General features: G+C 43.1%; 1 protein-coding gene across 1 annotated transcript; it reads left to right on the top strand.

Annotated features, from left to right (window-relative positions):
• Positions 1–1,207: 1,207 nt before the first annotated feature.
• Positions 1,208–25,337, top strand: NT5E (5'-nucleotidase ecto). Its single transcript, XM_040599561.1, has 9 exons — positions 1,208–1,554; positions 6,064–6,286; positions 11,529–11,717; positions 15,896–16,093; positions 17,580–17,731; positions 19,505–19,613; positions 20,399–20,548; positions 22,058–22,258; positions 23,958–25,337. Exons 1-9 carry the CDS (start codon positions 1,216–1,218, stop codon positions 24,113–24,115), a joined length of 1,719 nt encoding a protein of 572 aa, XP_040455495.1. The 5' UTR covers positions 1,208–1,215; the 3' UTR covers positions 24,116–25,337.
• The last annotated feature ends 46 nt before the right edge of the window (positions 25,338–25,383 follow it).

Genomic DNA, 25,383 nt, shown 5'->3' with positions numbered 1-25,383 from the left:
GCCATCCTGGAAGAAAATACATGTTCATTCACTTTCCAGCCATCTGAGGAAACAAACAGACCAAATGAGTTCAGATTCCATCCTGTGGACTTTGGGTACCCAAGAAACCGGGGCATGACATCATCTGGCGGAAAGGAGACAGCAACTTGTACAGCCTCTGTAGTGCTGTAAGAAACTGTCACTTCTCTACACAGTGGGGAAGTTCCTAAGAAAAAAATCGACAAGTCAGTTACTGCTTACAATGTGTAATTGTCCAAAAGTTGCAAGAAAGTACATGGAAGTTACAGCACTCCAAAAGCTAACCAGAAATTTTTTCTCCAGATAATTTTGTCAGTTAATAGTGGTAGAAGACATGGACCCACACTGTGGACACAGGACTTAAAGGAGCAGGTGGGGCCACCAGCGAGTTTGATTTACCAAATCTGCGATCACCCCACGCCGAACCCCAAATGAGTTGCTTATTTCTTTAAGGCATTGGCAGGTTTTCCCCTAAGGCTTCATATGCCAAACCGCAGCTAAAAGCTTAGCACTTAACCACGGAAAGAAAATCTTGAAAGCGATTCATGAGTCTACACCGAAAACACTACAGCTATAATTAAATCAACTCTTAAAGCAGCATAACTCTTTTTAAGGCTGAAATTGCACTCCTTACTTTAAGCATCGTTGGAGAAAGAGGAGGAGAGAGTTTGAGTGGAACCCTTAAAACATCTTCATGTGAAGGTTTGGAAACTCCTTCCAACGTACTAAACATTCACCAAGGCTTCCTGCGAGCGCTGGAGTTTGTCCTTTCGCTGCTGGCTGAATTCTCATCCCGCCTGACCTCCAGCAGCCGGCTGAGGGCCCGTCCCCAACCCGGCAGCAGCTGTGCTGTGGGGAAGGACGGCAGCGGGGCTGCAGGCGGGCGCAGCCCGGCGCCCGCAGAGCCCTGAGGGGCAGCGCGCAACAGCCGCGGCGCCGCCCGCCCGACGCGCCCCTGCAGCCCCGGAGCACCTGCGGCCCCGGAGCACCTGCGGCCCCGCGCCCGACGGGCAGCCCCGGGGCACCTGCGCCCCCGCGCCCGTGCTGCGGGCGGGTCACGGCCGGGGCTCCCCGAGGCGGCCTGCGCCCGTTCCCCGCGGTTCGCCCGCCCCCCACCGCGCCACTCCCCGTCCCTCCTCCCCTCCCGCAGCCGCCCCCCTCTCCCGGTCCCGCGGAGCGGCGCGGAGCCCCCGCGGCATGGCGGAGCGGGCGGCCGCGCTGCGGCTGTGCGCGGCGGCGGCGGTGCTGTGCGCGGCGGCGGCGGAGCTGCGGCTGACCCTGCTGCACACCAACGACGTGCACGGGCGGGTGGAGGCGCAGGGCGCGGGGACGCGGAGCTGCGCGGGCGCGGAGGGGACGGCGGGCTGCTTCGGCGGCGTGGCGCGCCGTGCGGCGCAGGTGGCGGCGGCGAGGGCCGGGCACCGCAACGTGCTGCTGCTGGACGCCGGGGACCAGTACCAGGGCACGGTGTGGTTCTCCCGCTTCAGGGGCCGGGAGGCTGTCCACTTCATGAACCTCCTGCGCTACGATGCCATGGTAAAGCGGGCCGGGGGAGGCGGCGAGCGGCGCGGTGGGGGGCTGCCGCCCCCTGGGTGCTGGGTCTGTGCCCCCCTTTCCTCCCCTGCCGCCGTTTCTTGCGTTGCCGCTTTCTTGAGTGTGCAGCGTTGCACGGGGAAGGCTGTAGGACGCGCTAAAACCGTGGCCGGAGGCGGCCGGGAGGTAAGCGAGGAGGAGAGAAGCAACGTGCTTGGCGAGGGGGACCCGGCCGGGTGAAGTCGTGAGCTGGCAGCGCCGTGGGCAGCCAGAAACCGGGAGCTGATGCCAAGGCTGCACCCAAGGAAAACCAGCGATGCAGGGGCAGAGCTCCCCTTGGCGGGGCGGGCAGGGGGCTGGACGGGCTCTGTTGGAGACGGTCAGCAGAGGCATGGAAGCCAGCCTGGCAAAGCCGGGTGAGGAGCCTGGCCTGCGATAGAGGGATTAGCCCTAGCCGAGGCTCACGGCTTGCCCCGCTGGCTTTGGTCCAGCGGCAAGGGACAGATGGCACATGTTGGTAATGCTGTTTTGAAGGGTGAGGATTTTTGGTTTTCATCAGTCCCATCCTGGTCGTGTCCAGTCCCACCAGAGCTGTGATCATGATGCGGTTTGGGGGGCTCTGTGTGTGTGGCACAGGGACTGTAACAACACCTTTATGAGGGAGCTCTTTGAGACAATGCCAGTCCTACACCTTTACTCTGTACTCTGTCTCTTTTGGTTGTCCAAGTGCTCAGAGGGAGGTAGAAGAATTTGAGAATGAGTTTGGGGAATGTCATTCCATGTTCTTAAATCTTTTGTCTTAGGGCAATTGCCTGTTAATATATAAAGAATTATCATGGCTTATTTTGCTTGTATACAACCCCAGAAAGGTGAGAGAGATTAGTTATGTCTGAGATTGACTGTGTACTGATTTCATCCCAATTCACATCTTGAGAGGAAAACCGTCTGTGCATCTCACATCCTCTGTCTTCATTTTCTTTGCTTTCTCTGGAAAGATGGCCCTTTCCCAGGTAGCAGTGGCTTCACCCGTTTCTTCCCTCTGCCTCAGAACAGCTATGGAAGGCAAAGGGATGCTCCAGTGCGCTCTCCTAAGCTAAACACACTTCATACTACACATACAGGTCTATGAAGGATACTGCTCCCTGTGCACATGGCCTAATGAACGGTTTCCTAATTGCAAACCTAACATTAACAAGGTTTTTCCTCCCAGTGGTGTTGGGCAGGAGTGTGTGCATTCAGGTCTCATCCTGACTGAGAGCTGGGGAGCACTTTGGGCTTCTGCAATGCAGAAATAGCTCAAGGTAGTTTTTCTTACCTTTCTTCCCAAAACTTGCTGCTGACTGTTGTTTTCTGGCTTGCGTTTCCTGGTTTGACTGGTTCATGGGGAGGCTGGGAGCTTGTAGAGTTCCTGATCATATCGCAAGAAGAAATTCTTTCAAGCAGCATCAGCAGCATTGAACTAATGCTCAGTTTTAGAAACATGTTATGTAGGAAGCATCTGCTGAATATTTAGGAGATCCAGTGAGCTTTTGCATTAGAATAAGATTAAAAAATAATTCCACACCATACTGGATAGCCAGAGGCTTGTACTGGAGGCTAATGCCTTAGGTGAATTAGTCAACCACTTGCTGTCTGTGGAAGTCCTGCATATTATAGTTTGAATAGTCAGTGGATAGAAAGGGACAGGATAGACTTGAGAAGCTACAGACACTCCAGCGCCTTTCCTCTGCTACCAGAGAGCCTGAGAACAGATGCTGAGTGTTGGGCAGTGCTGCAGCATCCTTTTTGGTTCTTCTGTCAGTGGACCATGCAGTGGGGGTGATGGCGGGGGGAGGGGGGGGGGTTTGGTGGGGAGCACAGGGAGCAAGAGCCACCACGCTGCAGAAGGGTGAGCTAGTGTTTCTTTAAGCTAAATTTGGGAAGTCACATCCCTAACTGAAGGGGTTAGGATTACTCAAGTGGTTAGAAGTGTGATACAGGAGTAGGATTACAAACAGGATAGAAGAGAGAACATGAATTACAGAAGGTGTTACAGCATGGGCAGGAGCCATAGGAGGATTTAGGGCAGCCAGCCAGCAGTAGAGGTTTGTTCTACGAATGGGACAGGTTTCCTTTTTTTTAGGTTTGCCCTTTTCTCATTTATGCGCGTTATCACCTGAAGCCTATTTTCTCCTGTTTAGCTAGGTATTGCCTTCCAAATTTTCTTGGTGCTAGCCTTGCTTTTTGGTGTAATGAAAACCGATATCCAAATTAAGTACTGCAAAGGCAGCAGTTAGAGGGATGATGGAAGTCTTCTAGTTTTACTTACAAGTTGCATCCTTCTGCTAATTTGTATCCTGATTTTGAAATATTTTTAGCCTAGTTTCTTGTGAAAAGGATGATTATATGATCTTATGCTGCGTGTCTGAATATTTGTGTTTATTCCTCCTTGTGACTTAGACTTATGTTGGCCGATGGATTCAGATTTGGTGAAGGGACGTTGCACAGGTACAGAGTCCTAGAAGCTCTGGGCATAAGGGTAGTTAGGTACAGGAACCCAAAATGGCCCACATCTTCCTCCCCAGAGGAGAAGCTGCATCAAAAATTAAACTGCATTATTAACCACAAGTGACTTCTCATGAACGACTTTACCCACACCATGGGAAAAGTTTTGCTCAAAGCTTGTATCCTAATGGACATGAAATAGTCCAAATGCACGATACAAGTCAAAAGAAAAATTTCTTAAGTGGTTCTTTTTGCAAGTTTTATTTGCAACCTTTTTGGGGGATGTTTAATTGTATATTTAGGAGGAACGGAAGGCATATGCATCAGCCAAAAGGGAATAGCTTGTTACCATTCTGAGACACTCTGCCAGTCTGTGGATATCTTTTCAGAACATCAGTCAGCATCAGAATGAATTTCCTTAAAGTGTTATTCTTTATTATTATTTATTTTTTTACGGCAAATTAGATTGCAGTTAGAATACAGTTAGAAGTGGAATATAGTTGGAGTGCATTGTACCTTCCCAAGTCAGGATTTTCTTAAAGATAGTTCTTGGTTCTTTTGGAAAAGTGCCCCCGCGGTGTGCAAACAACTTGGCTCCTTCCCCAGTGCTGAGTAGTGTTCTCACTAGCGTCAATGAGAGAAGTTGGTTGCCAATGCAAGTTAATGCCAATATCCTGATTTTGCCAGGGGGCCATTGGCTGCCTGCCTGTGGGGATCAGAGGAGTCAGGAGCCTTTGTCTCCCTCCCCAAAAGAAAGATGTTGCCAATCAGTTGGTTGAAATACTGAGCTTCTGTGCCTGTAGTGGCTTCAAGGTCCTGCTTGAGCTGGAACGTGATCAGGGTTAATATAATCTGTTAGAGGAACAAAAGTTGGAACGAACGCATGGGAGTTGTTTATCTAAGGAGAGCAGAGAGATACATAAGTCTTTTTAGATGATGAATGTGACTTTCCCCACTTAATCTTCAGAATGATACAAGCACGCTTTTGTCTGCAAGAGTCGGCCCATTGGCTTCAGCACCCCTTTCAAGCTTTGCTCCAGCTGCCACCTGAAAACTTGTACCAAGTTACCATGTACCGAGTTAAGACTATTACCGTGTTTCTATAGCTATATCTTTTCCTTCACTAACACCTAAATATGCTGCAAGGTTCTTGCCTATATTGTACTTCCGCAGGGTTGCTGCCTAGGGAGGTTTTTCTGGCTGTCAGCAAACCTGCAGGCACAGGCATGTGGTGACTTAAGCTGAGCGTGAAAAAGGGGTGGGTAGGAGGAAGTTCCATGGTCCTTTAGGGTAAGTCGATTTTTGTCTGCTTAGTCAGCCTAGAACAACTAAACATTCTCATCTTGTTGGAGTTACTTTGCTAATAAACTCTCATTTTGTGTGATGGTCTTAGCACTTTACAGTGTTCTGCACACCGCTACTGTGGATTGTCTGTGGCGGTTAGCTGATAAACACTGGACCTTCTACTAGGTCACAATATTGATAATGGCTCAAAAATGGTATTTCTTGTTACATATTAAAGCACACAGGAACTCTTACTAGATGTGAACTAAATGTGTTTAAAAAACTGTAGTCCAAGCACAGGCTCTTAAAATTCATGTTTTATGCAAAGATAACAAATACTGTCTTTGGCATTTAACGTTTTCTTCAGTATTTTTTTTAAAAAGTATTTTCTGTACACAAAATACATGTTTTCCTTTGTGGTTACTGCAAATCCTCTTTCTTGCAGTTACAGGATGAACCCAGTGGATTTTAATCTGGTATATGATTACAAACACTTGTTAGGTTTTAGATTTTGACTGTTCACATCTGTGTTGATGTAAGAGTCTGAAAAGCAAAAAGCTAAACCTAATAAACCCCAACCATTTCTGTGTTCATGAGAAACAATGTGCTGTTTTAGACAAGATAGGGTTTTCTCCCCTAGAACATAGACTTTGGTTTTTCAAACATACTCTCATGAAGGATATATAAGGTATTTAGACTGAATACTGGAGGAAGGGTCTTATATTTTCTTCTTGCTTTTTACAGGCTTTGGGAAACCATGAGTTTGATGGAGGTGTGAGCGGATTATTAGATCCTCTTCTTAAAAATGCTAATTTTACAATCCTGAGTGCAAACATTAAGGGGAAAACCCCACTAGGAAATGAAATGATGAAATATGTTAAACCTTTTAAAATAATACGTTTTGACTCAGAATCAGTAGGAATTGTTGGATACACTACAAAGGAAACTTCTTTTCTTTCACAGCCAGGTATGTTTTCTTTCTTATATAAGTTTATATCCTTTGTTACTATTTTATTACTTGCCCACTTGTTTGAATCCAAAGATGAATGTTTGCACCTGAAAAGTGAGGAGTTTGTTGTTTTATCAGTATTTACTTGTATTATTCAACTTTGTAACTGCCTGATTTTTAAACTGGAAAAGGCTTGTCAACATTAAAAGCGGTTTTCGTAGAGACCTGAGTTACTTAGGATCACTGAACTATCTAAGAATATAAGAACGTCAGCGAGATTGCAGGAGAGCTGGGGAGTAGCTTTGGGGGTTTTATTGTTGTTTGGGTTTTAAATTTTATATTATTTTATATTTTATTGTCATTTATCCATTTAAACAAATGTTAGAACATCAGTACAGCTTGTCTCTAGAGTGAAATGTGTTCAAACCAAGACATTTCTGTGTGTGTTGAAATGTTGCTCTTGGATGCCTGCATGCTCAAGCCTTAGTAAAAGCAAGGAAAGCTTCATCTGTGTTTTTCAAGCAGAAGTTGCCCAAGATGTTTTTAGCCTCTCAGATATTTCCAGAAATTAGACTACACAAGGAACAGCCATTCAACTTTTACCACAATTGCTTCATTCATGAGTAAAATTAGAGTTGATGAGGAAAAAAGACTTCTCAATTTCTGACTGTTTTTTGGAACATTTAAGGGTTTGGGTTTGTTGAGGGTTTGGTTTTTAGTAAAATAAAATGGTCTACTGGAATGAAAAACACATTTAAATCAGGTGAAGGAGATCTGAGTCACTGCCTCACCGGTGAAAGTTCAGCCCCCCTCTGACAAAATCAGACTTTCTTCGCTGGTTTTTGCAGTAGGGATGCACTAAGCACCGGTGTAATACTTTTTCCACAATGAGAAAAACCTTCATATTATTACTTCATTTTCCATGGCTTAGTAATAAAGAGGTAATGCGTAGTTCTCTTGAGAAAAAGAATATTCAATACTTTGAGGAAGTATTAGAATATAAAAGTGTTCCTTCTGTGCTTTTTAATTCTTATGCTGTATGTTTAAACTATCAGGAAGTGGATGTCTGAGGTCAGAATAGACTTCTGTATCTCACTTCTATTTTATGGTTACGTGTTTTTAGAGTCCTTTTTTCTCCCCCAGTGAGAAACCAAATTTATCTGTATTTTGTGTAGGCAATAGAATTTCATCTGTGTTTGAGGGCATGAGGGTAGATATCACTTGACACCACGCTAAGTTTGAAAAATTGACAGACAACCAATATTGTTCATCATTAAGGGTTAATAAAATAATCTCTGCTCTTATTCCGAACAGCCATGTTGGAGTGGTGAGGCCGTCAAATTAACTTTCTTCCAAATAAGTATACTAGAAGAGAATCCAGATAGTGTTGAAATGATTCTCAGAAATGTTTACATACATTTCCAATAACATCCAGACATCATACTGAATGCCTCAGTATGCTGAGACATTATAACAGACATTATAACCACAACTAGAAAAACAGCATTAAAAAGGAAGGCTTATTAGCTCCATAGATGGACCTGAAGCAGCCCTAAGCCAAGTATGTCTCACAGTGTAATTGAGCAGCAAGCAGGGAGAATTCTAACAGCAACGTTCATAGGGATCAGAGTTTTTATAATTTCTCACTTTTCCTTCTCAGTGTGTAGAGGAACATTTGGAAGCTTTGAAAATGCGAATTCAGGATATTATGTTAATACAACTCAGTGACTATATATCCCCCATGACCTAGCAGTCCTTCAGACTGATAAAATCATGGCAGAGGTGGGTCAGTGGCTAAATAGCTATCAACCTAATTCCTTAATTTAGTGAATAAGTTACGTTCCAAACTTTAAGTTCAGCATCTTCCTTATCTCCATACACTTCTTCCAGATGATTCAGTTTTCTCAGACTCGGCAGCAATTGCTTTGGCATGCTGTACACACTTAGAGCATTCTCAAGGCAAATAGGAAGCTTGAAAATGCTGAGATGTGATTTCCTACGTAACTTCTTGTGGAAGTCTTTTTTGAGTGTGATTTCTTCTGTTGTTAATTCTCAGTAACTTCCACAGAATCATGAAATTACAACTTGTACTTTTCATAGTCTGCTTAAAACAGCTACCAACGTACTTGAACAGAGTATAAAGTCCTTGAATCTCAGTGTTTGCATTGTGAAGGAAGTTAATCTCTGCCGAAGGTCCTGTTAATGTTACTGTTTGGAAACTGTAGGGCTGGGAAACTCTTAGCACAATTTATAGATTACAGCCAATTGGCAGTTTTTCTCAAGTTCCCCTGTTTTGCTGTATACAACTATCTCAGCTGAATGCTTTTCCATGTCCTGCAAGAATTGTTCGTAACTTGGCACATAGAGTTGTCTGTGTATTTGCTTTGCACTGATAATACCAAGACCAGCTTTCTAGTATTTGATGGTAGCAGCTCGCTTGCTTTAGTTCTGCAACGATGTTTTAAACCCCATGAAATAGTTAATGTCTTTATTCGTCCTGAGAGATGTTACATACACATTTGGTGCTATGAAATAATACATCTCATTTAGTCCGCTGTCTTTTTGTATTAAGTGGAAACCCAAAGCTACTTACTCTGTAACCCTACAGGCAGCAAAATATTTACTAGAACTATCAACTTGGCAGAGTTTTCTAAAAAGGAATTTTAATTTCCATTTATTCCACTCTATTCTGGCTAGCTTGCATAATATTTTTAATATGGAGCCATTTCTTTTTCCTTGTTCATTTCTAGCACAGTTTGGATGTTTTATCTGAAACACTACCCCATCTAAAAAGAGAAGAGGATGTCATGTCAGTTTAACGCCTTGAAAGAGAGGTGAAAAAAAAGAGACATGAGCAATAACTAACACTTAAATAGACACTTTATTTCAATTCAGATTGTTTTGAAAAATGTGCAGATGAGTGCTAAGCAGTATGTTGCTTTTTTTCTGGTTTCGTAGAGAAATGAGCGTTGCATAATTTCGCTTATGGTTTCCCACTGTCTAACTTTTGAATCTGGTGGCCCATGTCCACTCAGTTGAATCAAGCGCTCAGATGACTAGGATGCAAAGCTGTGTGAGATGCCACGGCTAGGTCGCAGAGAGGGGGTGCAAGAAGCCCCTGCAGCCCGCAAGCAGGAATCCCTTTCTGAGGGCGAGGTGGGCAGCAGGCAGTGGCTGGGTGGCTGGGTTGGCGCTGCCCTGCCGTAACAGTCCCGGGGGAGAGATGGATGTACTGGCACAGGACAGGCCTTGTTTTTTCCCCTCATTATGAAAGTAGGCTTGTTTTAATGAGGGGGAACAGAGCTGGTGCTGGTGGGGAGGGTTTGGTTATCGTGGGCCACCTGGCTGCGTGCCATGGGAGAAGTTAGCCTGCGGGCAACTGCGGGCTAGCACAGCTCGTCAGTGGCTCGCTCTTGCGCTTTGTTTAGAGAGCTGAGCCCCCTTTACAGAACTGGTCCCCACACCATGGTGTGCATGGCTGTCGTAGCTGGTCCGTGGGTGGTGAGATGAGCACGGGAGAGGCCTGCAGTCAAGGAGCGTTCCTCAGATTTCCTCTTCAGCCACTAGTTCTGGCCAGGCCCAGATTCTGTCAAGCACAAGGATGTATAAAGAGGGGTGGGCTGCGGCCGGTGGCTTCCTTCAGCCTGGAGAAGGAAGGCTAAGGGGGAACTAAGTGCAGTCTGCCATTGTCTTAAGGGGGTTTATAGAGAACAGAGGGACAGACTCTTCCCAGAGGGGCACAGAGAAAGGACAAGAAACAATGGGCTCAAGTAGTACCGCAGGAAATTATGGTGGGACATAAGGAAAAAATTTGCCACGGTAAGAGTGGTTAAGCCATGAAACAGGTTGCCCAGAGAGGCTGTGGAATTTCGCCTTGCTTGGACGAGAGCCTGAGCGTCCTCATCTGGCTTGGAGTTCCTGCTCTGAGCAGGTTTTGGGCTAGATGGCCCCTGGTGGTCCCTTCCAACCTCAATTAACTTATGATTCTTTGATTCTAAGAAGAGGTCCACGGGAAGAAAATGTGGGGATGCGCTGCACAATTCACTCCACAATGTGCATAACAGAGATTCCCTCTGGCAGTAACTGAACTATTCAATGGGCGTGGTGGTGAACCAGTTTATGTAACCCTCTTTTATCTCTTCCATTGTAGCAGCTTCCTCTTTATTTCCTGAAACGTTTTGCACTGGATTGTGGATTCGTTTCGCTTCTCCCTTTGTTATGAAATAATGTAAATCTTTTGACTTAAAAGGCGTATTTCAAAATGGTTTGATCAAAAAGCTCTGCAGGAAGGAGAGGTAGAGCAGGGGATTGGTAGAAATGTTACTTGGTTGTCTTCACCGGAAACTTTTGGATTACAATTTGTTGACTTGTTTGTAAACTCTATTCTCAAAACTTTGACAAAGAAATTAGCCTTTTACATAGGAAGTCCTTTGTGCAACCCAAAATGCTGTGCCCAGGATAAAAGTACATGTTTGTCTAGTGCTGTTGTAACTATTTGTCATGTTAGTAGAGTTTCAGCAGGCACAGAAACCGGGCAGAAAAGTGGTGAGTTTCCCAACATTGTGGTCTGGAAAAGGTTTCTCTTTTCCAGACTTTCTGTTCTTTATGTTCTTATTTCAGCGTGGTAGCTCAGTTGTGTACTGTGCTGTATCGGTGTTACTGAGAGTGGGTCACATTAGGTGAGATAATATGTGCAAAAAGGCAATTTAGAGTTTAGTGTAGGACTTTGAAGAAACTGCTGCTTAAAGCAGGGTGGGGGTGGGGGTGTGCTGTAGTGGGAAGGGAAAGAACAAAATGAGTGTGGAGTAAGAGAGAGATTAAACTCAGGAGAAGATAGAAGATCTCAAAAATATTATTTGAGGAAAAAACAACTTTCTAGTACAATACAAATGTTTATACTCACATATATTTAGTTTCCCTTCTTTAGTTAAATAATAAAAGCCATTTAATCTGATCCCACAATTGGTGTCACTAGAATTTTTTTATGGAGTTACGACTTGTTTACTATAGGCAGATACATACAGCTCAGTCCAGGAATGTTGTATTAGTCTAAGCACACAGGTGCTCCTGAGAGACCGGAGAAAATCAAATTCGATCAGGAGCTTGAACCAACTACAGGCCTTTGAAAGCTACTGACATTTAAAGTTCCACTAATTATACAAAATAGTATCTGCTATAAATTCTTTTTTTAAAAACTAGTAATTAAGGTACTTTGTAAATACATTCATGTTTGTTTTTTGTTTGTTTTTTTTTTTTAAAGGGGATGATGTAATCTTTGAAGATGAAATTGAATCACTGCAAGTACAAGTGAATGAACTCACTGCTATGGGAGTGAACAAAATAATTGCACTAGGACATTCTGGGTTTACTGTGGACAAAGATATTGCCCAGAAAGTGAAAGGAGTGGATGTTGTAATTGGAGGACATACAAACACATTTCTCTATACAGGTATTTTACTTCTTGCTAAAATGTTACTTCTAAAGCAAAGGTGAAACTCTTTCTTTTTAAACTGAGAGAACTTCCACAAATATATTTTACCGCTGGCTGTACCGGGCAAGATTCATAGCTAGTACCTATCTATAACGTCCGTAAGAAACTAAATTAAAACAGTCCGTGAGCAAAAAGTGCCCTGACTCGCTGAGAGGTTCCATAATGCTGTGGATCTTTGAGGTGACCTATACAAAGTGGGACAGAGGAGCAAAGATGGTAATACTGGTAAATTCCTGCCAAACATGTTTTACCTGTTTCAAGTGCACACATACAAAGGAGTAAATTAGATGTTTACATTTAAACTTGTGTGTGACTTAACCAAAAAAATCAATCCTATAAGAATTCAGAAGTAATACTGATGTTGATTTTCTGTAGAATCTGATTCTGTATTCATAGGTCTCCATAAGCTCTGCCATTAAAAATCTTTTCCCAAGTTTTCACTTCGGACTTTATTCTTTTCCCTAGAGGTAGACATCATTGCAGAGATAAACATTGTTGATCTGATTTCTTACGCAGCAATGCTACTTTAGGAAAAAAACCTGCCATCAGCAGCTTCTCCAGTGCTGCTGCCTTCTGTATGTTGATTTATAAGGACACAAGTAGAAGAAAGGCTGACGGGTGAGGTTTTTTTAAACCATCAAAGATAGATCATTAAATTTAGCAGAAACTTCATTAACTGGTGGAGACTGTAACAGGAGCTTTCTGTAATTTTCAGCAGAATTTCCCTTGTGCCCTAGTCACAGCGATAGCACCATGTACCCTAGGAACTCAACCACTTAAAGGTTTTGCGCTGTCCATTTCATCCTGTCCTCTCTCTGCTCATCTTCTCCCACTTTCTCATGCTTTTTTTTTTTTTTTTTGGTCTTATCTGGGCTCTTCACCTTTCACTATCCCACTTGTTAAAGAGAAACAGTTGCATGCTACAGTTATACATTGAACAGCTGGGGATATCTCTTGAATTTGGCCTCAGGGAATAACTTTGATCACGAAGCTGGAACATTGACACACCTACCTACAAGTCAAGAGGCTGTACTTTAGCATAGGGGTGCAGCAGAGGAGTGGCCAAACTGGAACAGACAACAGGACTGACCATCCCAATTTTTTGTCTCCAAGAGTCACCAAGGGGGAGCTGTGAGAGAACAGTGGACAAGTCTGTGAACGTGCTGTATTCAGATCTGCCGCAGCCTCCCACCACCTTGCAGTTCAGGGACTTCCCAAGCCAGAAGTGGTGTCTTGGTATTTTCTTGCCCCCGCTGGAACTTCTCTTCCCTGAACTTGCCCCATCTCCTCTTGACTGCCTTCAGCCTTCACAACAGCCAGTGGCAGGGTGTTCCACCACTGACCTGCACATCCCGCTGAGATGAGAGACCAAAAAACCTGGGTCTTTTGTCCTTGTGCTGCCTGCTGCCCACTGGTGGCATTTTTTAGCAACTTTATTGAATTATTTTTGAGATGGGAAAATCAAGGATGCACGCAGTATTCAAAGTGTGCATTCATCATGGGTTATCCAGACTCTTTTGCACAGGCTTGTTGGTCAGTGCCTGTAGACAGTTTGTGCCTTGAGGTGGTAGTCAAAATGCTCTATTGGGTGTGGTCCAAAGAGGTGCCACCCTTCCTAACTTGCAAGCATGATCTGAAGTGCTCCAGGAGTTGAGAGACCCGAGTTCACAACTTGTCTAGGTCTGTAGGAGTTCACGTGCACATCTCTTGTCATCCCAGAGAGTACCCAGCTCTCAGGCTAGACTAGGTCTAGCTGTTCCATCTTTCCCCATTTGAAGATGTACAAGATTCACAAGGCAAGACAGAGCACACAGGATGGGACTCTGCAGTCCTTGTGTTAAAGTCCTCAGCAGGTTCTGGTCCATTTTTCAAGGGATGTACTGTTTTGATAAAACAAGTCGGTCTTTTTTTTTTTTTTTTTTTTAACACTGGAGAGTTGAGAAAAATAAAAAAATAAGAAGAAATATCTGGGGGAGATAACATCAAAAAATATGTATCCGCTTATTTAGTCAAAATATGTTTTGTGACAGAATGTGGTCCGAGTCTATAATTTTTATTCCAGCTGCTGAGAAGCACTTGCTGCTCTGCCCAGGAGCACCGTGAGTGCGTTTGTGAGCTGTCAGCCAACATTCACAATGAAATAGCCACATCTATGGAGGTGATTTGACTGCACAGTAAACCATCTAATTTTAAGTGTCTGCGTGTGTTTCTGTGTGTACATTAGGCCTATAAATTCTCATTTAAACAAAGAGATGTAATCAATAACTGGCAGCAGAATCTGGGAAAATGTTTCAACTTGGTTTGCATGGGTTAGTACCAGCTTATCAGCTGAATCCCTGGCTGTCATGGAAGTTGAGAGACATACTCCCATGCAGACACCTCTGCAGAGATATCTTGATCTAAGGGCCTAACCCTGGACTAATCCAACCTACCTGTCTCTAAGACGTTTGCAAATCTCCAGTTTATACACAGATCATGCAGCAAATGTCTTGACTTGTTCAAGTGTGCTTTGGGTTTGTAGAAGTGATTCAAACAGTAATGGTAGTTTTAGGGTAGAGTATTTTAATTACTGTTTTTCATCAGAAGGGATGTTCTGAGAACATAGCGTATTAGCTAAAACAAGGAAATAGGAAAGTATTATACATTCTTCAGTTACCCGGTATGAATTTGTACATTTGTAATGGAACAGCATCTTGCACTTTGACTGAGATGTATGCAGGAGTTTTGTGTGCATAAATCCTGCAGGATTCTCGTTGGCTGCAGGATTTCTTAAATTCTTCTGAAAATAAATATTGAATAGTGCAGAGGTACCAACAAGAAACCGACTCTGTCAGCCAGGCTGAAAGTAGAAAAACTAGTTCTCTGGTAAATTTGGTTCAGCTTGTAGTTTGTTACAGCCGTTCTCCCTGGAGGAGGATCAGAGATAAATATGAATCATACTTGAGTTCTAGGAGGAACATTTGTCATGCCGCTTATTGCAGGATTTCGTATTACATAAACAACTGTAAATGGAGGGAAATGGGTTGTTCTGTGAGCAGTGGAGTGAAAATCCTGCTTTCCTCTGGATCCGTGTCCTCTGTGGCTGCCCTCCCGTGCCCCTGCCCCACTGGCACCCAGCCGCCACTGGCACAGGGGTGGGAAGTGCCGCCGGCTGTGGGGCAGGAGCGAGCAGTCGGCTCTGAGGGGGCTCTGCAGCGGGGCCGGCCATGCAGCCATGACGCCTTTCAGAGCTGGTGCTGGAATAGAAATATTGATGGGAGTAACAGGGGGGAGCCAAACTGCTCCGATAATATTGTCAAGGAGACAGGGAGAAGGCTGGTACCCTTGTGACAGGAGCTGGGCTGTGCACTTTGCTGCTTTCCTCCCCTGAGTGCTTTCTAAATCCTGCGGTAGCCTATACCGATTAAGACGAGATCTCTTTCTTTTTTCTGTAAATGCCTTGCTTTAATCTTCCAAGTGTTGCATCTAGTCACCCTTCAAACTTTGCAGGTTAATGAGTTTTAAATCCATGACCACATAACTGTAATGGTAATGAAGTTTGCTTTTGCAGAGGGTTTGCAGCCTGTCTGAAATTTTGGAGGCTAAGTTTGATGTAGTTGATAAAACAATCAGTTGGGTATATGCACCGATTCATGGAACTGGTTCTTGGCATTCTGACTGCAGATTATCAATAAAAATGGTTTAGATTTTTTCTTATCAAGAAGTTCTTTGTATGTCTTACTAACATTCTCATTTTCTATCCAATGCAGAATAATGTAGCATGAAGCCTTAACAATAAACTTTTCAGCCAGATGCTGGTATGTGTGCGTTACTGAGAGGTTTGGATTGCAGTAATTGGAATGAAAAGTTCCTTTGTTGCTATTGTGACATGATGTCATGGACTAGTGTGCTGTCACAACTTAAAAAACACTGTGGCAGTTATTAGAGCCCATGCTTGAAAACAGCGTTGTCTGTTACAAAATAACATAACTGAACAATCAAATGTGTGCTTGTCATCCAATACGTTCATTGTTGTTTCTGCTTCGTACCCTCTTCGGATTTTTTTCTAAGGCTGAGAAACGTCTGATACGGCGTTTTAATAATTCCTTGAAGGTCACATGAGCTGAAGACCTGCTTTACACGCGTGTTTTGTGCAGGCACCCCACCCTCTACTGAACAGCCAGCTGGCCCGTATCCATTCATGGTTGACTCAGATGATGGGAGGAAGGTGCCAGTTGTACAAGCTTATGCTTATGGAAAGTACCTTGGTTACCTAAATGTTACATTTGACGAGAAAGGAAATGTAGTTGAAGCGGTTGGAAACCCCGTTCTGCTGGACAGCAGTGTTCCTGAAGGTACGTGGGCTAGATTTTTGAATTTGCCTGCAGCGCTCTACTACGAGTGTTACTACGTTAAATACACAGTACGATGTGGAAGGAGAACTCAGATTTCCTCCTGAGCTTGCTGTTCCCTCTGTGTAGGGTTCAGGCTGTGTCACGGTTGTACCCGTTCGCCTTTGTTTCTCTTTCTGAACAGTGGCCTTTGAATATACACAAATTTAGTGTGTGTTTTTTATAGGAACTCTGGTGATGCGCTACCTTACCATTTAGCAGAGCCCATTTCAGCTAGTCCTGTAATTATGATTTAAAACGCTTTGAGGACTAATTTACACTGTTTTGCCAGAGGTTGGGTTCTTCAGAGCAGAGTTTAGGGCAACACAGGAAAGTGGAAATGTTCCACAAAAAAATTGAATGGCAATGTGCAGATCCAATATAGAAACCCACGACTTCTTGTTTTCAGTGCTGAGTGTTCAGTGTTTCAGCTCTGAAACATTTCAAGAACTGGGAGGAGGAGAGGTTCTCTGTTGTTTTCTGTTCATAACTATTCAAACTCTTTTACCTGCTTTTTGTCAGCTCTGTAATTACCTGGAGCTGGTTCTTTAGTCTTTGTTTCTTGTCCAGTGTTTGCTGTATGAAGCTCTGAGCTTTTTTCAGACTTTCTAGGTTCTACCAGAGTTTTTATAAAATCAATCCTTTAAAAATTATTTGTTTAGAGATATTCTTATTTACTGTGTTATTCTCTATGTTATTCTCAGTGATCTGTTAATGTAATGAGATGATGTAAAGAGACTTTGCATTCTCTCTCTGATGTCAGTAAAAGTTCAGTAAAAATTCAGATACATAGGTGCTCTTGTTCTATAAATGTTGCCATTGCTGACAGTTCTGTGGCAAATTGCTTAAAACTAATCGCTGATATAAAACAGTTGTGGCATTATCTGTCTGTATATACAATCTCTGTATGTGGTTTTTTTTCTGAAAGAACTAGATTTGTACCTGGCAGATAGATATGCATAGAGAATTAATTTCTATAAAGTTTTTATTCCTTAACATTGATATTTGAGCTAGTATGCCTTTTAGCACGACCTTAAAGGGGAGGAAGCTATAAATAGGAAAAAAAAAAAAAGATATGCTGTCAAATAAAGACCAAGCTCATTTGTATATTAAAAATTCTCTCAGCAATCAAGGTAGGTGCTAGAAACCCCATCAATCAGAGGTTAGAACAGGACTGGGCAAAAATATTTTTACCTGTTACAGAGGAGATAACCTTGCTGTGGCACAGGGATGGCTTGTTCACGTGACTGTTGTGTCCTACCTGCTTCCTTTCCAGGCTTTTTTTAAAGTGAGTGTAGATATTGTGTTGCTTGAAGAGCCTTTAGGGAAAGTGTAACGTTTTAGGATTATGAAGAGCCAGGTTTTTTTCCCCTAAGCTCTGTATTCATTGAAGTGTCACTAATGTGAGATATGTACGATGCTTATTTTACACTTTTATACTGCTTTATAGATGAGCACATTAAAGAAGAAGTGGAAAAATGGAGGAAAAACCTTGGGAACTATTCTCAAGAAATTGGAAAAACTAGTGTTTACCTGAATGGTACAAGCCAAGCATGCCGTTTCCAAGAATGTAACATGGGAAATTTGCTCTGCGATGCTGTGGTAAGATGTTGCTACCACAGGTGGCAATCACGTCTGAGTGTTACTCCAGAGCTATTAGATAAATGCTCCCCAGCTCCACACTGTCAGCACGTGGGCTCTGTGGCGCTTTCCAACACCGTAACATCTAGCGTGTCCCTAGAAAGATCTGGCAGAAGCAGGGCTGTAAGTGAATCTTGCTGTATACAGTAAGGAGCACTTTATTCTTTGTGTATATCCTCATATAGAGAACGGCTTGTTCACAGCTGGCTCTGAGGCTGCAGTTTTAAGAGACATAGCAGTCTGATCTAAGAGCCCGTTCCTCGAGGGAGGAGGAGAGCCTGGCTTCCCTCCCCCTGCCCTGCCCTGCTACCAGCCCCCTGCTCATAGCACTTACACTCGCTGGGCTCTGCGGTCACTGCTTTTTAACGCACTAGCCCAGGAAAAAAAAAAAAAACCCAAAACGTGGATAGTTTTCTGCAAAGTTACTCATACGAATTGTCCCCCTTGAAGAGCCCAAAAGGTGCCAGCTGAGGCAAAGGAGGGGGAAAGGCCACACACACAGCCAGGCACAGAAGAGCTAAAAGCCCCCAGCACCCCAAGCCAGATGGAGCCACTGGCCCCTGCTGCGTCCTGACAGTATCGCTGGGCTTTAACAGTCATGTAACACCAGAAAGTCTCTTTATGAGAAGTCACTTCCAGTTTTTAAACTAGCTGGTTTTGATTGTTTTACTGTCCCGCAGCAGCACTGTTTCCTTTCGGCGCTCCAGGGAAAAACGTTCGCTAATGTGGCTGTTTCCAGAAAATTAGCATTGCCATAAATGTCCAGCAGCATTGCCACAAAGTCAGGAGCCAATTAATAGGAATGAATTTTCATTTAGATATGTCCCCAAAGCTGTTTATCCAGTCCATGTGATCTCTTTTATTGTAATCCTTAAAATAGTCCATAGTTCATGGTATAATTTGCAAATTTGATTTGGGAATTCTGCATACAGTTCTACTAAAATTGCAGCACCTTGCTTTTTCTTCGTGCTAGAATCGGTTATATTTTTAGTTGACAAACGTGATCAAATGCTTTGACAATTTTCAGCCTTAAAGAAAGTAACTCCATACTCTTTCAGAAGTCTGTAGGTTTTTTTGCTGTACGTTTTGTCTTGGGAGGTCATATTCTACTTTAGTTAAACTGATGTTTCTAGACAACCATCTGCAGTCACCAGTGGACACACAGATTACCCTTCATGTTCTTTGCCTCACCAGTTCTACACTTGCTTTCCTCTCACCTGCCATGCATTCAGGGGCATCAAGGTGAAAAACAGCCTGTTCCACGGGCTTTAGTATTTAGAGTTGTCCTGGGAAATGTAGAGACTGAGAAATTTAGAAGATTGATTGAGTGGTTGTACTGGGTCGAAACAGAGGTCCGTTTAGTTCAGTGATGCTTCTCCAACAGTAGCCCAGAATCTCAGAATAAAAGGTTGACAGACCCAGATGGCATTTTACAAAGGACTTTAAAGGAACTCAAATGTGAAAAGGCTGTGACGTTGCTAACAGTACTGTGTGAGCCCTTGCTTTAAACTGCCTCCGCTCAGAACTGGAGACTTGCAATCCCTTCGTTGATTATGAGTTACAAACTGAAGAATATCTCATGGATCTGGCCATAGAGAATAACTTTGAAGTTGATGTCAAAGAACATATAAAACCTTTTTGTCTCTTTTCAGTCTCAGGTTGTATTGGATGTAAATTTCCAGGGCCTAGACTAAGTGAAGATTAAAAATCAGTTTAAACATTTTCCTTTGGTAGCTTTATGAGAATGTCAGACGTCCGGGTAAGAAGTCGTGGAACCATGTTTCAATGTGCATCCTGAATGGAGGTGGGATACGGTCACCCATTGATGAAGAGAGCACTAATGGTATGTAAAATTACAAGCTCGATGACAACTTTATCTGGAAGGGAGAATCAAGTTACCAAGCAAGTGTGAATACAGTGTTAGGTATGAGCTTGTTTTGATGGGATTGGCGTAGTGTTTGGAAGCGATTTCAAACTTTCTCAAGTGGTTATCCATCATTACAGCACAACTGCCCTCAGGCTGACATTAATAAAATTTACTAGCATTGTTTGCACACAATGCTTTTTATAATTTCCTTCTGTCCTTGGAAAAAAGCGGATATTCTTCACCACCTACTGTAGAGTGTCATCCGGTGTGGTCACTGGGAGCCTTCTGTTGTCTGCTGTAGAATAAGTAAATTCTGGGGGTTTTCTGAATGCTAAGGTTTTACAGTTTTTATTTTCCTGTTGTCACATAAATGAAACCTGAAATCAAACACCTTTTTCTGTTTAGCTAAATCTTTGTGTAGGACTATGTAAGTAAATCTTAAAGTGATTGGGAAAACTGCTTGACTTAGTAAGAGTAGCTGTTTCTTCTTCATCTTAGGTTGGTGGTTTGTGATCTCCTGTGCTAGAGTTACTTGAATAGCAATACCTGCAGTTACATCACACTCGGATTTATTGGTGTTGATACTTGATAAAGATGCAGGTTCTTTGATTGGGACAATGTGTGTGATTCTCACCTCTAGTGTCCCTCGTTTTCTTAAATTGTATTTGCCACATTCCTTGTCAAAAATGTACTGTTAAACAATCCTAAAATAATTTTGTAAACTTAGAAAGAAAGAAGTAAATAAAGTCTCATTCCCCCAGGTAGCATTACTGTGGAAGATTTGCTTTCTGTTTTGCCATTTGGAGGTCGTTTCGATTTGGTAAGAGTAAAAGGCTCCACTCTGAAAGAAGCTTTTGAGCACAGTGTGCACAGATACGGAAGAGGGAGCGGAGAGCTGCTGCAGGTTGGAGGTACGTTTTCTTCTTTCCTCTCGGTTTTCCAAACCAGCCATCCCTTCTGCTGGCCTTGTTTGGGTCACTCCTGGAAGCCTCTGTAAGAATGGAAATCAAGTCGGCCTTACATCTTAGCCCCGTGCCTCGCACATGCCAGCTAACTAATGCTGTTTGTCGTGTGTACGTTTAATTGAGCTGCTGCAGCACGCCGGCCATCGCTGTTCCCTTCCACAGAGACAGGATTCCCAGTTGTTTCAGTAACCTGTCACGGCAGCAGCTTAACACTTCACTTAGCTACAGGAAGATGTAATTGAGTGTAGCTGGAACACAGTAACAGCTACAACAAACTCTGGTTTTTGCTTCTTCACTGCCAGTCTACCTGAAATCCCGGACGGGATGCCTCTGCCAGTTATTGCCAAATGTCAGTTTATCAGAATCTTTTTGTGCGATTGTCTGGTGATTGCTGACGGTTCTAGGGGTAGTCCAAGCGGGCTATGGAATTGCTTTAGTGAATTTCTAAATAACGTAGGGATGAACAGTTAATATTAAAAAAAACTATGCATTTCTTGAATTGCAGCTTCCCATATGTTTATCCAGACGTGTACTTAGCTACAGTCATGTTTATTCCTGGTCTCTCTGTGATGCAGTGCAGGTTTTATTGTTTATTTAGCGGAAAAAATAAACTTCAGGGGCGGGGGCTGATGGATTTCCCCCCCTTCCTGCCTCTCCCCCCGCGTAGCCTGGCGATGGGGGCACTACCCCATGCAATCTAGGATCCCCGCAGGCCAAGGACACAACCTGTGTCTCACACTTTCACCAGTAAGTTAACCATGTTCTTAGGAACCACTAAGGTAAAGCAGGAGCAGCCCCTTTGCTTGCTGCCTTCTCGCAGAACCAGAAGGTAACCAGGGGACTGGACAGGGTTCAGGAGAGAAGATCCAGGGCAGGAGGAGGGGCAGGGCTGGCAGAGCCTCTCTGCTCTGGATGAGCTGAAGTGCTTCCTGATCAGCAAATCCTTGGCAGTGCTGTTCTAGGGGCCCAGGTGTCCCCAGGCTTTGAAACCGCAACTTCCAGCCCTGCCCTGGCTTGCTTTTTTCGGGACAGTACCTATTATCCGTAATAGCTGCTAAGTTAGGGTGGCTGGCTGGCTTTAAAGAAGTCATTCCAGGCGACAAGCCAGGGGAATGAAAAAATGTATGACTACAGAAATAAGGGAAGGTATTTTTGTCTTGCAGTATCCTAATCCCATGACTAGTCATTTCCTTCTGTGGAACAGTGACGAGAACAGTCAGATAAGTAACTGAGGCGGGACAGTGCTTCGGTAATTCTCTAATCTCATGAATTTTCTTGCCATAAAAGTTCAGTAGTGCGCAAGAAAAATGGGGTGTTAACTGGTATAATTCAGAATGATACAACCTCTCAGTCACAGAAGCTAATGTAAAGAATCAGCTGAAGACGGTGGAGGACGGTGCTTCTAGCCCTGTGTGTTCCATAGACGGAGTGGCATTCAAACGTGTATTTTTGTAGGCATCCATGTGGTCTATGATCTCTCCAGAGCCCCAGGAAGCAGAGTTATGAACTTAGAAGTGCTTTGCACCGCCTGCCGCGTCCCAGCCTATGTCCCCCTCCAGATGGATGAAATATACAATGTGACTCTTCCATCCTATATGTTATTTGGAGGAGATGGCTACCATATGCTGAAAGACAAAAATCTGGGGTACACTAAAGGTAAGTGTGGGCACCAACAGGGTAGCAGACAAACAATTCCCAGAAGTTAAAAGATCTTTTTGTAGTACAAGTCTCAGGCTTGTTGCTTTTACTGTAGAGATTAAATTTGCTTCTAATCTGACTGCTCTGGATTGCTAGTTTTGGTTGTAGCCAGCAACTATATTCTTCTTCAGTTAAATCACAAAAACTTCAAAGGGAAACTGAGCCTTACCAATTTAGCACTGCTTAGAGAGCAGTTCTGAGGTCATGATAAATCAGAAAAGAAGCAAAAAAACGCACTGTGGAGAGTTCGTATCATGTGTCCTACCTTGCACTTGTACTCCTTACTAAACAATGCATCAAAAAGAAAGGTGCTGTTTTATTTAGACCTTCTTTTTCCGCTGTATAGAGAGAGGTATTTGTGAAGATAGAATCGTTACCTCTGCTACTAAAGGACATGCAGCTCAGGCAAGCAACACAGAGGGCGAGGGGAAAGTTGCTGACTTGTTCTGCGGCAACGAGCCCGCCCCTCTGCAAGCCGTGGGACTCGCAAGTTGTGCAGGCAGCAGCATGCTGGAGAGGTGGAGAGGAGGCGTTCTGTAATGCTGGCTTAAGATCCTCTGAAGCTGCACGCAAACGGTTAGAAATGCAGCATTCATACAATTGACACACATCTTTAGGCCAAAGGGAAACTTGGAAAAAAATTTGAGATTACATTTCGTTATTTCTGAAAACAGAAAAAGGATGTAGTGCTGTATTAAAAAAAAAAAAATCTTCTAGGAACATATCTATATTTTGCAGAACTTTGATTTCCTATGTTCTGCTTCTGGATGGTAAAAGCGTTCTTTTATCAAAAAAAGAATTCCCCTATGGACCTTTGTTACAGACTGGTTTTGTGGTTCTACAGAGTATTTCAATTTAAAGTTGATTCTTACAGGTAGGACTGGTGTTTTACATCAAATTCAGCCTCCAGCTTGTACATTTGGGAAGGCTGTAGTTTTCAGTAAATAGCGGCGTATGCAGAAACAAGTTCACATAGAGAGAAATCATTAGGAATAACAGAAGAAAACAACTTGAAAGGTTCTGGTAAAGGCTTCCAGTAGAGCAGAGGGGCAAAACAATAATTACTTTTAAGGTGGAAGTGTTGTACTTCAGGATTGTAAGAGCTTGGATCTTGCAATTACAAAGAGCTTGCCAGCATGGTTGCCAGCAGGGACTGAAGAGGGTGTGTCTGACTGCAGAAAATCCGCATCATACTTTTGTGCGCACACACTAGAAATAATTCTTTAAAAAAAAAAAGTAAACCTAAATTTGAAAAGGTGTAAGCGATAGCTTTGCCGCATCTATAACAAACAAACAGGTGGGAGACAATCTACCTAAATCTGACTGGAAGTGTTATCAGTCAGTTACTTATTGTAACAGATGCAAAACAACAAAGCCAGACAATGCAAAGAGTATTCTTGTCTGGGTAAAATGTGAGTTGCAACCAAAAATTCTGGTTACAAACCACCAGCTACTTTACCCATGCACAAGAAAACTCTCCACACCCCTGCGCTGTCTTGATGGGTACCGATTCAGCATGGAAGCCATAGAAAACACTTCAAGACTTGAGCTAAAATTGCAATTTTAGACAGGTTCTTAAATTTTGATTAAGAGCAAAGCTGCTGCAGAGAACATGTTTGTGGTTTTGTTTTTTGTTTTTTTTTTTTTGTCTGTTTAGGCGAACCTGATATTGAGGTTGTTTCCCGTTACCTTCAGAGAATGAAGAGAGTTTACCCAGCAGTTGAAGGTCGAATAAAGTTTTCTTCTGGAAGTCTTATCGAAGCAAGCCTTACCCTGATTTCTGTATTGATCACTGTAATATTCTTGCATACTTGATTTTTGCTCACTGTGTGTTTGTTTGGATGAAGGCAGGAGGAGAGATGATGCTGATGAAGGGAAAAGAGAAAAGTTTTCTTTTCTACACCTTAAAATGAACAAGTGTGTAGGTTTCTGCACGTCAGCAGTAAACAGCACAAGCCATTGTCTTTAAGATACAAGAAAATACACAGCGCAAGCTCCGCATTAAGAGCCATTGAAGCACACCGTGCCGAATGAGTTGACAGAATTCATGACTTCTCTTAGTCTGAAGCAGCAGGTACCCACAGTGCAGTTCCAGGTTTCAGGAAGCAGTTTCCAGTGAATACTAATGCTCCATCGTAAAACCACCACACTCACCCAAATGGGGTATTTTTAACTCGTAAAATTCTTTTACCTGCTTTAGATATTGAGTTGATTCCAGTAATGTAAAGCTTCTAGAAATGAATTTATTATAGGTGTATACGCCTTTCTTTGATTTCTGCTCAGCGTTAAAGCTTTCAGTTTAATAATTCTGCTTCGCTTCCAGTCATATTTATCATACCTACACCAGTGCCTGAAAGACCTGGATTAACCTCAGTGTCATTCAAAGTATGAAGTCTGTTTACATGCAATTATTTTTTTTTCCATTTGACTTTCGAAGATACATCATCTCACTTATTAATGGAAAACATAAAGGATGTGATGAAAGCTTAATTTTATTTTGATCGTTTGTAACAAATTGAATATATACAATTCAATAGGACCAGTTTGGGGACTGTATCTAGAGTGAGAACACAATCTATGACTACGTTTCATATAAATATGCTCACTTTTAAACCTTTTTCCGAAGACCAAAGCACAGGACTCCTGCCCATTACCCCATTTGTGACGTTCAGAGGGAATGCTGGATACATGCAGCGACTCCTGCAGCGCTGTGGCATCCTTTGGAAGTAGTCCAGCAATGGGGCTTTTTGCAGCATAACCCGGCTTTGTGACACTTGTCATCATAACTCAAAAGCCCGTCCCTGCTATGGAAAGACTGTGTTTAAAAAATACACAGTTGTAAGAGGCTAATGAGTATAAAATCAGAACACATTAAATGCTAAGTGTACGTTTCTGTACAATTTATCAAGAAGTGATGGTTTATAAATGAGTGCAAACGATTATTTTTCTACAATTGTTCACATTTGTAATTTTAACATCAATGTGTTTCCATATTGTTTACTGCTGTATTAAACTGCCTATCGGTGTTTTGAATAAACCTGCTTTGTTTTTCTGGAAGGCGTACTATACTTCTTCAGACCAAA

The sequence above is a fragment of the Falco naumanni genome, chromosome 6, assembly GCF_017639655.2.
Source record: "Falco naumanni isolate bFalNau1 chromosome 6, bFalNau1.pat, whole genome shotgun sequence".
Lineage (NCBI taxonomy): Eukaryota > Metazoa > Chordata > Aves > Falconiformes > Falconidae > Falco > Falco naumanni.
Note: the sequence above shows the minus strand (reverse complement) of the source record. Positions and strands in the feature narration are given on the sequence as shown.

What these genes read in the sequence shown, in the direction of transcription:
- NT5E (XM_040599561.1), top strand. Translation starts at nt 1,216, where the DNA reads ATGGCGGAGCGGGCGGCCGCGCTGCGGCTGTGCGCGGCGGCGGCGGTG. An exon ending in TCCTGCGCTACGATGCCATG is followed by an intron (nt 1,555 to 6,063) that starts GTAAAGCGGGCC and finishes TGCTTTTTACAG; the next exon opens with GCTTTGGGAAACCATGAGTT. An exon ending in AAATCTGGGGTACACTAAAG is followed by an intron (nt 22,259 to 23,957) that starts GTAAGTGTGGGC and finishes TTGTCTGTTTAG; the next exon opens with GCGAACCTGATATTGAGGTT.